We start from the raw sequence: 13,514 nt of genomic DNA, 5'->3' as shown, positions 1-13,514 counted from the left end.
CTTTTCTGAAGCCAATAACAGGTCATTAGTAACTCTGACCAGTGCAGTTTCAGTGCTATGGTGAGGTCTGAATCCTGACTGAAAATCATCAAAGTGATTGTTGTCCTGTAGGTGGCACTGCAGCTGCTTTACTACAACTCTTTCTAGGATTTTAGACATGAATGGGAGATTAGATATTGGTCTATAGTTGGCTAGAATGTCAGGATCCAGGCTGGGCTTCTTCAAAAGAGGTTTAACAACCGCATATTTAAAGGACTGAGACACATAACCAGTCTCTAGAGAGATATTTATTATGGTTAATATGGATTCACTAATTACCCATAATTAGTTATTTAACTATAATTATTTAACTAATTTATTTAACTAATTATTATTTAACTGTAATTGTTTGTCTTTGCTTTTTACTTTGTTACACTTAACTTAAGTCTATGAAACCCAAACTCACACTGATCCTTTAGATTGAAATTCAGCCTCATATTAAATAGTTCTACCAGGTTTTTAAAATAAACGCTGTTTATCAACAGCCAGAAGAGATCTTCCCTTTCAGTTTTGACAGTTTCTCCAGATGTGATGTCATTCACTGTCAAAAACTGGTGTGAAAATTTAGGGTGACATTTTTACTGAAAGGTGCAGAAAGAAATGTAGAAGAATTGTGAAAACAATCTGGTTCTGGCTCAATACAGCGAAGCTTGCTAGCATCCCACACATCCACTGGGCTTGCTACGTTAGCCAACCCTCTGAGTGTTCACTTACTGTAAGCCAGTGTGGGCAAACACAGGTGGGACCACCACAGAAACTCCAGACAAACCCAATCGGGACCCACATTTTCTGCCCACTTTCAAACCATATGGGTCCACTTGGTCTTGCTGGCTGGGTTGTACTGATAGAAAGTGTACTGAAGGATAGATGAACGCATACATCAGGACCTGCAGACACCAAGTTATGACAAATATGGAAAACAAACAGTGTCTGTGTCCTAACTTCTCTGTCTTTCTGCAAAACTCCGAATCATATCCAGTATTTATCTGATTTCTATTCTTTGAGCTTCTTATACTTGACATAAGACATGCATAATAACCATGTGACATCACTGAGATTCAATGACGTGTTTTTGTTCAGTTGTTTGCTTATTTCCAAAACAGTTTCCGGCAGAAAGAAAAGGAAGTAAAATAGATTTGTTGGTTTTGTAGTTGTGATGAGTCGTCTTTGGATTCATAGCATCTCTCATCTGTCTGCTTCATCTTCTCGTCTCCTCAGCGCCGCCATCAAGCCGCTTCTTATTCCTGCACCATGGAGGCTCAGCCCGATGCATCATGGGAGCTCGTCTGCTGTGTGACCACAGACGAGGACTGACAGGGTCGTTATGGAGACCGGCAGCTTTAGCTCTGACCCGGCCACCACCGACTGGACCTGGACGCCGGCTGATCTGGACGCTCTGGGGGGCCGTGAGGAGCAGGGAGGAGTGGCGGGCTCGCTGAGCGCTCCGGCGTCCTGGCCGTTCTCGCTGGGCTTCCAGGTGTTCCTCACTGCGTTCCTCATGCTGGAGCTGGTCCTGGGGTTCAGCAGTAACCTGACGGTGCTGGTGCTCTACTGCTCCCAGTCCAACCTGGTGGACTCGGTCAGCAACCTGGTGACGGTCAACCTGCACGTGCTGGATGTGGTGGTGTGCGTCCTGTGTGTGCCCCTCACGCTGGTGGTGGTGCTGCTACCCCCCGGCCCCAACCTGGGCCTGCTCTGCTGTTTCCACGAGGCCTGCGTCACCTTCGCCAGCATCGCCACGGCCGTCAACATCCTGGTGATCAGCCTGGACCGATACGACATCTCGGTGCGACCGGCCAACCGGCTGCTGACCACGCGGAGGGCGGCTCTGCTCCTCGCTGCTGTCTGGCTCGCCTCCATCGCCGTGTTCTTCATCCCCTTCCTGGAGGTGCAGTGGTGGAGCAGAGGAGGAGGAGCAGAGGAGGCGTCGTGGAGCAACAGGACCCTCCTTTGTGTTGGTAGTGGGAGCTACCACGCCGTGCTGGGGGTGTACTACCACCTCCTCCTCCAGGTGCCCATCTTCTTCACCACCGTGGCAGTCATGCTGTTCACCTACTCCCGGATCCTGAGGGCCTTGAACATCCGCATTGGCTCCCACATGAGGAGGAGCCAGCGCCTCCGGGGGAGCAGGAGGAGACCCAAGAGGAGGAAGGCGCAGCTTAACACGGACGATGGCGTCGACGAGGGAGAACAGGGGGCCGCTGAGGGGGCCAAGCAGCAGAGCCGCCCTCCTCTTATCCCCTCTCTGTCCCCCACTCCCACAGCCACCTCTCCTCCTGCTTTGTCGTCCGCCGCCCCCCTCGTGACCTCAGGCGTGGGGGCTGCCACTGCGCTTCCTGCCTCGCTGGGGGTCCAGGCCTCTGTGTCTGCAATCATAGCCCTCCGCCGGGCAGTGCGACGGCACCGGGACCGCCGAGAGCGGCAGAGGCGGGTGTTCAGGATGTCCCTCATCATCATCACGACCTTTCTGGGCTGTTGGGCCCCCCTCTCTGTGACCAACGTGCTCATCCTGGGCATGGGCCCCAGCGAGGTCCTGGTCAGCCTGCGCCTCTGGTTCCTGGCGTTGGCATATGGCACCACTGTGTCCCACCCGCTGCTCTACGCCTTCACCCGGCAGAAACTGCGCCGTGCCCTGCGGGCCAAGGTCAAAAAGAGGGTGGTGTCCCTGCTGCAGGTCGACCCCTCACCGGGGGGCACAGTCATACACAACTCCTGGGTGGAGAACCGGAAAACCAGTCGGCAAGTGCAGCTGGAGGCCAGCGAGGGCACTGACCGCCAGCTGGCTGAGGCCCTGTGAGGCGTCCGCCCCGGGGGAGCGCGGGGGTCATTAGGAGGCAGGCACAGGTGTGTTCCATTAGGAAACTCAGTGAGGTGAGAGGAAAGAACCGGCACAAACACACGTTTACCTCTGGGGGTGTTTGGCTGTAAGCACCAGCAGCAAACCTCTGACAGGTGCCGCCGCCCTCGCCTTCGCCTCAGGCTCCGTCTGCAGCAGGATGGTGCCGTCTGATGCTGGGGAAGCAACTCCGTGGTCCTGTGGTGGAGTGTCCAGCCTGAGACTGGAAGGTTGTGAGTTCAATTCCACAGTTGAGTCATACCACAGACTCTAGAAATGCTTCCCTGCTCGACACTCAGCAGTAAAGTTTGGACTGGGGGGTTAAACCACGTGTGCAGAACTTTCATTTGATCTTTTAAAGTCCCACTCCAATCATCTTTTGATCTGTTTCCAAGCTTTACCAGTGTTTTTTATTCATTATGATTATACCGGTTTTAGCTCAAATAAAAAAAACTTCAGTTTTCTAGGACATAGTTTCTGCAGGAGTTCAATAGAAATCACCTCTGAAATGTGGGCGGGACCATTGAAAGCTTGTGGCTCGCCCAGAGTACTCTCTACATCACAAAGCAATCTTTTTCAAACAGCTTTTTTTCATCTACTCCTGATTCACAACAATAATAATAATAAAAAATACTCAAAAATATAATTTTAAGCTTAATTTTCTTATGTCATCAATCATCAGAGAAATGCCACAATTAAAAAAACACCAGAAATGCCATTTACATCAAAGTGGGAGTTTAAGAAAGTCCTTTTAAAGCCGGGGTCCCATCACCCAATTATGAATGAGACAAAACCCCTCTGTGAATGCATTGATCAACAGAAAATATGACATGAAATGCATTTAAATGCAATTTAAAGGGTAACCAAACGCTAAATCCACTTTTTTAATCTGTTGATCTCTATAAAAGGACTTTAAAAGTGCTGTCTGTTGGTCATCGTCACATTTTTGACAAATTAATTAGAGCTGTCAGGCGATTAAAATTTTTAATCGCGATTAATTGGATTTTGTCCAGAGTTAACTCGCGATTAATCGCAAATTTACATGTGGCCTTTTTTAAGGAAAAAAATGTGTGCTTCGTGGAATTTAGCAGTTCTACATTAATTATGAAAACAAGAATGGCAAAATTAATAGTTTTCATCAGAAATACTTTATTTTGTAACATTGTATTGAGATAAACTTTCTTAACAATAAAAGGCTGTAACATAAAATGCCTAACAAAAGCCCAAGTGCAAGTGAAGGGCATTTTAAATTCAAAACTTCAATCAACGTTCAGTAAAATAAAATAAAAAACATCAAAAATAACATTTCCATAACACTTTCATGTTCATTTTTTGTCAGGACCAAATCTTTTCCTCCTCTGCTGAACTACAGTAATAAATGAAATAGAGATTTATCATTTCCAATGAACTTTTGTTTTTTAAAACATTAAAGACTGAGAAAAGCGGGATACACTGTGGATAGTTTGACAGTCTGTTACTGCCGCCGCGTTCTGCAGCTCGATGCACCGACGTGTCCAGCGGAGCTCACGCCATGAATATGCCGGCAGACAGACCGCTATGCTGGGGCTGGATCACGCTTAAACCTCCAGAACATTTAAAACGTCCCCCGGTGTGCTTGCTGTTCGGAACGTCGGGGGTCTGCAGCTCTCGGGACGCGGCGCCGGACGCGAGCCGGTACCACCAGACGTGGTACTGGACGCAAACCGGAGCTGGGTTAGAGTGCAGGAGCTCTCCAGGTCCTAGTGCCGGCCGGTTTTAGCTCGCAGCTCGGTGTTTGGAGACCCGCCCGTGGTCTAGTGAGAGCAGCCGGTGAGTTAAAGGGCGGGACACCTGCACGCAGTATAGAAAGGCACGTATGAGAAAGTCCGCGATTAATGCGTCAAAAAAATTGTCGGCGTCAAGCACACGTCAGATTAATGCGTTTTTAACACGACAAATCTGACTGCCCTAAAATTAATATAAACTTGTTTAATTCTAAAAAAACATAATTAAAAAAAACATCTGTGTGCTGCCCTCTACAGGTTGAATCGACCTTGTAAGTCCCACGTCATGATCTGCAGTCCTGCCTCCAAGCCCCGCCCCTCTGACTGGATTTTCACATTTTGGTTGTGGGTGGTCTTACCCCGGGCTCACACGGCTAGCGTCACAGTTCAGGTGCGATGTGGGAGTGGTCTAGCTGCTGCTGCAGCCACAGACTCTGCCGACCTCCCAAAACTCCAAACTCACATACGTTCACACTAATTCCCCCTTTATTTGCTGCGATTCAGCTGCGTCGTCCGGCGACATTTGAACCAAACAAAACGGATTTGCAGCGACGCAGATGCCTGACCACAGATGCAGGACATAAACCGCTGCAGTGGGATTTCCTTTCGCACTTTTAAAATTACGTAAAGACTGTGGTGCTCGTGTCGGAGCCGTAACGCTAGAGCCCGGGGTCAGCCTCCAACTTCCCTGTTTGGTTACCCTTTAAAGTCCCATCACCTAGCTGTCTGACATTTGTTCTCCGCATTAGACCCCTCTCCTGGGGGAGTGGTGGGCTGCAAACACAACCGCGCTCAGGAATCATTTGGTGGTTTAACCCCCCAATCTAACCCCTTGGAGTTTGGGGGGGGGGCTTTTAGATGGTCTCAAACATCCTTGAACAAATTCACCATCAGCTCTTCCAATATCCCTGAACGTCAGGCTTTGAAAGCGCTCCATGGACTTCCACGCAGAACGCAGCCGGTCCAGATGTCCCGCGCAAGCATCACTGACTGTATCTGAGAGCTGGACTGAGCGAGTGTGATGTCATCCACAGAAAAGGGTTCCCTTCCGCCTCCAACCAAAGGACATCAGTTCGGTCGCCATGTTTTCACCATACGGGCGCCGCCATGTTGGAACCAGACATCGTCAGTAAGCAGCAATTGGTCAGAAATCTGTTGATCAAACATTCTGAACGTGAGGCCCAGCAGGCTCCACCTACTTTTTTTGAGGCATCTGATTGGCCAATTTTTAACTTGAATAACTTGATCTACAGAAAAAATATGATTATCAATAAGATGTTAAAAAAGTATCAAAGCTGGAATGTTTATTCTGACCAAAAGAATGACTTTACAGCTGCTAATTTCTCTTTAGAGGTCTATGGAATTTTAGCTTCTTGGAGCCAGCAGGTACTTCCTGTTTGAGGGTCACTCAGTCCAGCTCTCTTTTACAGTCTATGGGGGGGAGCAGGATTTGTGTGACGGTGGTGTGGAGAACTTTAAATTATGAATAAATGCAACCGGTTGTGATTTTGCTTGTGTTGGTAGAAAGTCAAGTTTTTCAGTGTTTATATAAAACATGAATTTGGTAAAAGTTAGAGCAGATGATGTAACATGTTTAGGCTGTGCTCTGACTGCACCTTGAACCTTTTATTTTTTATATTTTTATTATTTATTTTAACTCAAGAGAAACTTCATCTACATTTGTGGACAGAAATGTCTGAATTAATAGTTGGAAAAGAACAACCTAAATGAACAAAAATGATAGAAAACAGGTCTTTTTTTAATAAATTAATTTGTAAATATTGACCAGTAGATTTAGAAAACATCAAACTTGATTGTTTTGAATGTTTGCTTTTTGTTGCTTTTAAGGTATCAGAGTGTCATTCCTGCACGTAAAGGCATGTGCTGTACATGATGTAAATATGGTCCTAAAATGTGAATTCTGAGTGCAATTCTACACTGATTTTTGGAGATTATACTAGAGTTTCGCTCGCAGCTGCTGAACTGTCACCTGCACAGGTTTGATCATTTTGTTTTTCTGTTCTGAGGGTATAATCACAGCCATGGGATTGATCATAGTGCAAATGAATGTAAACATGGATAATGTAAATATTATAGTGTTAAAGGGAAAGAAAATAGTATCTGTATAGCTGTTCTTTATTGTATTTTAATGTAAATGTATTGGCAGACATAAAAAAGGAGAAACTGAGTTGTTTTGTCGTGTTTTGTTAGCTTTGTACAGCAGTTTCTTAGCATTAGTTCGGATAAATACATTTAATGAAACGATGAACGTTTATTTTATTTACTGCATAAACATTTTTTATCTTACAACCCGTTTTACCATCTTTTAGTCACAGATTAGATATATTTCTCCTAAATCATTTTGTGTTTGCTGGTTGATTTCATGTTGTGTGTTCATCACGGCAGTTCCTCGTGCAGAACAGGGATCCCTGTGTGGACAGAGAGAGCGTGCACCTGGCAGCATTCATCACAAACGTCCCAGCAACTCCACGCACACGGCTGCAGAGCTGCCAGCGCGCTGCTCAAACTTTGCGTGGGCTTTGCTCCGCGTGGGAGGAAGCGCTCCAGGCCTCTGCTGGAAAGCAGAAAGAGGGTCATCCATGTAGGATGACGCCTGCAGGCCAAAGTAGGCTAAATCAAAGGAAAGAACAACTAGGTCACTGCTCCCTTTGCTGATTTTTTTGTGCTTTAACATAATGTTGGTCCAGATCGGATGGAAATATAAATAGTAAACAGAATTTCGAGGGTCGAGGTTCTGGGGCAGCGTTGCATCCTGACCCAAAGACTTCAGTACCCAATCTGAGACAGCACAGAAAATGTAGATTCTAGCTATTGTAAGTTGATGTAAAAACAGCGCAAAATATTCAGAATTCACAGATGCATTTGAAGGGTTGACTTGCATGTTTAAATGTGCATGTAACTGAAAGTCTATGCAGCACATTTGCAAGAAAAAGCATTTGTTTTGTATTGTCAAAGGATTATTAACGCATGCATGAAAAATAAGTCAAATTTCATTATTTTGTGAGATAGAAGGAAATCATTTCTCATCCTGATCCCCCTCAGGAAGGAGAGCTCACATGGAAACAAACTTTCAGCTCTGAGAATCCCATGAGACCAGATTTAAAGACTTCCTCACAGAGTCTCAGGCGTCAAGCAGAAACTGAGTTTGTGTGGTTTGTGCCTTCAATGCATTAAAACATGAAGCTCGTGGTTGCCAGGTTGCAGACACAACATGGAGTAGATCTCTGGAGGTTTCAGACTTGTGACTGAAACGTATGTCCTCGACTATCTAAAGCGTACACATTTGTTTTGTTCAGTTTATTTAAGAATAATCTAAACTAAAAAAAACATTAATAAATGTCTTTGATATATTCAGATGCTAATAAAGTGTAATTCTGCTGGTCACAAATTCTGCAGTTTAAGACAGTGTTTACAAAAATTATTATTATTATTATTATTTAAACTTGAGTGCATAAACTGAATGTGACTGATGGTGCAAATTCAGATCCAACCAACATGAGATGATATGAAACTCCCAGAGGTCAAACTAGAGCTAAAAACATCTGAAACATAAAGGAAATTTCGGGACACTTCAAAAAAATAAATAAATAAAAATCACAAACGTCACTATTCATTATGTATGTGAAGCTGCAGCTTGCTAAACAGATATTAGCGCCTAAAACAATATCAACTTGGCATACAGAGATTTATTAAAAATATTTAAAAGTATAAATCTGTCAACAGCTTTTAACATAAATTAAATTGTCAAAGCAGAGAAACATTTTAACACTGTTGTTTGTATTTGGTTTGTGCCAATTATTTATGTTGCAGCATTTTATATATATATATTTTTGGGGCCCATAAAGTATGTTATTTAATTTCATTCGTTTTTAAGTACATCACGGATCAAGATAAATAAACTGCAGCAATAATAAACTTTAATACAATTTCACCATCCATGAATGAACCAGTATCGACATTAAAGTTGAGTCAGCCCGCTCTTAATCTGCCTTCGTTCATATGTCTGACTGTCATACACGCAATTCAGTAACGAAATGGGATATAAACACACGATTCAATCGTTTTCTTCAACGCAAAAATAATCAATTATGTCCCAACTTCTGAGCGGCCGAAACCGATCGAACCACAGACAAACGCTTGATTCAGTTGTCAACTTGGACAAATAGAAAAAAAAACTCAAAAAGATTTATCCTGCAACTCCGCTGCTGCCGAAACCCGGGATCGAACCAGGGACCTTTAGATCTTCAGTCTAACGCTCTCCCAACTGAGCTATTTCGGCTGGACGTGCGAGTACTGGGTCAGACGTCACTCATGAAACAGGAAGTTGGGGAATATGCCTGTCACCTTGGGCTATACTGCCATCTTGTGGACACCACCACAAACTGCAATAATACAATCATTATAAGAGGTTTTTTTTTTGCATCAGTGGAGCGTCGTTATGAAGTTGTAGTTGGAGGTTATTTCTAGTTAAAAAATAGTTGTAAATGTCTGCAAACTTTATTTTGAAATGTAAGTAAATCCCCTGAATCAGCCCTCAATCCAGTCGCTAATAAGGAAGAGACGTTTTCATGTGCAACATTTTTGTAATTTTTTTTGTTGTTTTAATTTTTATTTTGTTGAAATTTAATAAATATATAAATATAACCGTTCAAAATAATCTGTAATTGGGTGATTTTTTTTATTTTACAAGAGCGAATTCAAATGAAAGAGCGCTGGACTGAAGTCCCAAAGGTCGCGGGTTCGATCCCAGCTGACAGCAAAACACGTTGGCTCAAACTCGTGCACGCTAACTTCTGATGACCAAAAAACAAAACACAACATATAAAAAAAACACCAAACAGCACGTTTTGTGTTTTAAAATGGTCATTTTAATAAAATGTAAGCCTATAAAACCATTACTGTTATTGTCATTATTATGAGGACTGATGGAACTGCACGTTAAAAGAACATAGGTCAGGTCCCACCAGGAGGAACCGAGCTTTGTTGGACCTTCTGCAAGTTCTGGCTGTGTTTCAGCTGCTCTGCTCTGTTTCAGTGCCAGGCCTGAAGAGAACGGGCCCACCGCACACCAATAAGGTCAGCGATTTACGTCACTCTTATTGAATTCTGAATGAACGGCCAGCTGGTTCTCCCTGGTGATGTGCTATTCAGCAGAGCATTGATAATGATCAGACAGACAGAGCTGAGGAGAACAAACAACCAGGCAAAAATGATCCCTAAGGGGAGGGCAACAAGGTATACATTTACCAGATTTTGTGTGAATAAAGCCACAACAGAGAGTAAAATTACAGTGATGATAAAAGAGAAACACTTTTACCAGAAGAACTGACTAAATCTGGAAGAAAGCCAGGACACCTGCATACCTGCAGCTTGAGGCACACTCTCGCATGACAAGCTTTGAATGAAAAGCTCAGACCTCCTGGGTGTGACGATTCAACAGAGTATTGAAAGAGAACAGACACACAATGCTGAGAAAAAAATCTGAAAGAAGAGAAGAGGGGGGGGGGGCATTTTCACAGTTTTCATGTCCAAACAATGAGCTTTATTTAATGTTGAGTAAAATCCCTCTTTCTGAAAAACTAAAAAAATATTTTAGATGACATGCATCAACTGTAGTTTTCCATTTCATACGATCCTGAGAATAACGGATGAAAAAGGCCCTGAAAACCTTTCCTAGATATCCTGCATAATTAATGACTCAATAAGCCAAAAAATACCACACCCACCCCTGGATTTGGATCCAATTTTGCAGGGAAGAGAATAAATAAACTTGTGCAAAATGTAATTCAGTTAACTAAGTTCATGTAGAGAACTGCATCTGTCATCATCCTGCATGTCATTCTAGTTTTATTTAATAATATTTAAAAACTTGAATAAAATACACATTTTAAGCATGTCACAATTTTGAGATAAATATATGTAGAATATTGCATATTTTTGTCGAATGTTTATGACTCTGAAGTGCTTTGGGCCTTCATTTCCATTTGGTCTAAGAAAACCTGTGGTGTCTTTAGCGCAGCACATCCAGTCTATTTTAAAAGACATTGACCCACAATTTATAAAATGTTTCTGAAAAAACATGTTTGAAAAATGTAACATTACACTTTACACGTTTCAGCTATTTTAGTAAATTTGCCTTTTTTGAAGAAAGCTAAATTAATTTTTATTGAGTTTTTCATCAATCACAATTTTTTTTTCTAGAATCCAAAATCTTTTAAGAGCAAATTTGATGTAGACAGTTTAAAAAATGTGTGTATTTGAAAAAGCTTCTCCAACGTAGGAGAGGATTTTTCTGATCAAAAACTCTTCACTTCCCAGCAGCACTTTTGTCTGTTCTCAGACTTTTCTGCAGATGTCAGGCTTTTCCATACATTACTGTCACAGCTGCTGCTGGCTCGAACTTATCAGGGAAGAAGGGGCATTTACGGAAACGATGGCGTTTACACTCTTCATACACACCCACTTTACAATGGAGTAAAAACACAGTGATTCAGGGTTTTACTTTAAATAAAAAGTAAGTTAAAACACAAACAGAATCCACTCTTTAAACCAACCAATCAGAAGCCAGCTTTAAACTGGCCAATCAGGGCTAAGCTTTAAACCGGTTATTCTTAGTCATGGGGCCCCAGCCATAGACTGTATATAGAATAACTGGACAAAGCAAACCCCCCTCCTTCCGTGTTCCATATAGGAAGTACCACTGGGTTGCAAAAAGGCCAAAGTCCCATGGACTTACATTGAGAAACAGACAGTTATTTCTCAGTCATTTTATATGTCAGAATAATCATTCTTACTCAGCTGCTTTCTGATTAACTTCTTTTTTCTAATCCTAATTTTTTTTTAAAGATTTTTTTTTCCATCATCACAAGTTATTAGAGTTATAAATTGACCAATCAGATGGCTCAATAAGCGTTTGTGGGTCTGACGTCGAACGTGTGGGGGGTTTGATTGACAGATGACGGGTAGCCAATGGGAGCAGACTTCATCAATGGGTCCGTGAAGACCTTTTAACACCTACTTTACAATTCAACAATGTACCAATCATTGTCCTACTGTTGTTTTCCTCAATGGAATGTACCGATGCAGCAGTTTAAAACAACAAGAGGCGCATGGTGTCGACATTTTTAGATGAGGATTTACTCTGTAGAAATAGATTTCACTCTGAGGTTATGTGCTTTGGACTTTTTTGTTTGTTTAACGTTCATTTTTCTTTTTTTCACAGTTTTGATTGTAGCTTACAAGTTATATGTTGCATATATGCTCATAAAATCACCAACCAAAGTTTCATCTTCGCTGCACTTTTCCAGCTTCAGGACCTGGTCGTATTTTCAAACAGAAAAAAGATCCAGCTGTTCTCTTGTTAGGATGGTTATTTATTTTAAATACAGCTGAACGCGCTTCTCACGTGCATCTGATCAGACTAACCTGGCCGCGCATGTGAAGTGACAAACTGCGGCGAGCGCGCGAGGGGGACACGCGCAGTTCGGGCACGACGTCACCCAAATGCTCCTTTTATCTCGACAAAAATGAATAAATGTAAGTAAATCCCAAAGGACCGCTGACAGAATCAAATGTTGGAATGGTTCTCCCTCAAAGGCTTCAACAATGACTTGTACAATTCTCCCGAGCCGCCGTTATTAAAGTTTAAGCTGTTTACATCTGCGGTCTCGTGGTCGAGGCGTGGAAAGAGGCGGACGGTTGTAATAAACTCACTCCTGATTGGCGACAGTACTTCCTGTGGATTCCACGACTCAGCTATGACTCAGACCAATCGCTGAAGATGGGTTGCGAATGGCGGTATCCGTTTCAGGAAGTGACGGTGAAAGCGGCGGCCTACTTTCACGAGGAGAGGAAGTAATGCATTTCCAATGGGGGACCTCATTGCTCGCTCAGTCCATTATTTTTACAGTCTATGGCCGCGGCCCAATCTTGGTCTGCGAGCGCCCCCTAGTGGGCCTAAAAAAAATTCTGTCCTGAACCTGTTGGCTGCCTGCGGGACCTGAATTCAGGTTCCTACCACTTGGTGGAAGTTATATTTATTTATTAACATTTTTTTATGGTCTTTTTAATGCTGCTGTTCTAAGTCAGAGTCATAGTTTCGTACTGATCAATTGAAATTAATCTTTGCATTTAATAAAAGGGGGAAGATGAAATTTGATCTGATGGTTGCAAGCCAGAGCAGAGCGCCCGCGGTGGAGAGGTAGAGCGAATGAAGCTGTCTGCTATTACAAATCCCAGATGGAGGAAACAGATTATTATTTTATTATGTTATGGGGTCCGACACGCCTGCCGATGAGAGACGGGCAGCAGAGTCGACAGACACGCCCCCACCTGTGTGCAGACCCTAAGTGAGTGCAGAGCTGGAGGTAGCAGAGATGAAGATGCTGAGGTTCTCTTTGGGAGTGACCAGGATGGATAGGATCAGGAATGAATACATCAGAGGGACAGCACATGTTAGAGGTTTTGGAGATAAAGTCAGAGAGGCCAGACTGAGATGGTTTGGACATGTTCAGAGGAGAGACAGTGAATATATTGGTAGAAGGATGCTGAGTCTAGAGCTGCAGGAAAGAGGTCTAGAGGAAGACCAAAGAGGAGGTTTATGGATGCAGTGAATGAAGAGGAAAGGATGCAGAAGACGGTTAGATGGAGGAAACTCATTGGCTGTGGAGTCCCTGAAGGGAAAGCCCAAAAGGAAAAGATGATTTAAACACACTTAGGAGAAAAATGAAATACTCCATGGAAAAGTTATAAACTAAAAAGTAACTTTAAAAAGTGCATTAGCAGATGAAGATCTACTTGTCCTCCACAGAGTTTTCCTCTTTATCTATTTCAAAAGCATTCCAACCGTTGTTGTT

General features: G+C 43.2%; 1 protein-coding gene and 1 non-coding gene across 2 annotated transcripts in view; one reads left to right on the top strand and one right to left on the bottom strand.

Moving 5' to 3' along the window:
• The window catches only part of LOC112159700 (G-protein coupled receptor 22), a 23,276-nt gene extending 19,458 nt beyond the window's left edge, over positions 1 to 3,818 (top strand). Inside the window, exon 2 of the mRNA XM_024293933.2 lies at positions 1,258 to 3,818. Coding sequence (XP_024149701.1) covers positions 1,364 to 2,836 — 1,473 coding nt within the window. The 5' untranslated portion in view covers positions 1,258 to 1,363 and the 3' untranslated portion in view covers positions 2,837 to 3,818. The remainder of the gene's footprint in view (positions 1 to 1,257) is intronic.
• Positions 3,819 to 8,865: 5,047 nt separating this feature from the next.
• On the bottom strand, positions 8,866 to 8,938 carry trnaf-gaa. The gene has a single exon. It is a non-coding gene; the product is annotated as a tRNA-Phe (tRNA).
• Positions 8,939 to 13,514: the final 4,576 nt, after the last annotated feature.

The sequence above is a fragment of the Oryzias melastigma genome, linkage group LG7, assembly GCF_002922805.2.
Source record: "Oryzias melastigma strain HK-1 linkage group LG7, ASM292280v2, whole genome shotgun sequence".
Classification (NCBI taxonomy): Eukaryota; Metazoa; Chordata; class Actinopteri; order Beloniformes; family Adrianichthyidae; genus Oryzias; species Oryzias melastigma.
The sequence above is the reverse complement of the archived record's forward strand: the minus strand, read 5'-3'. Positions and strand labels throughout refer to the sequence as shown.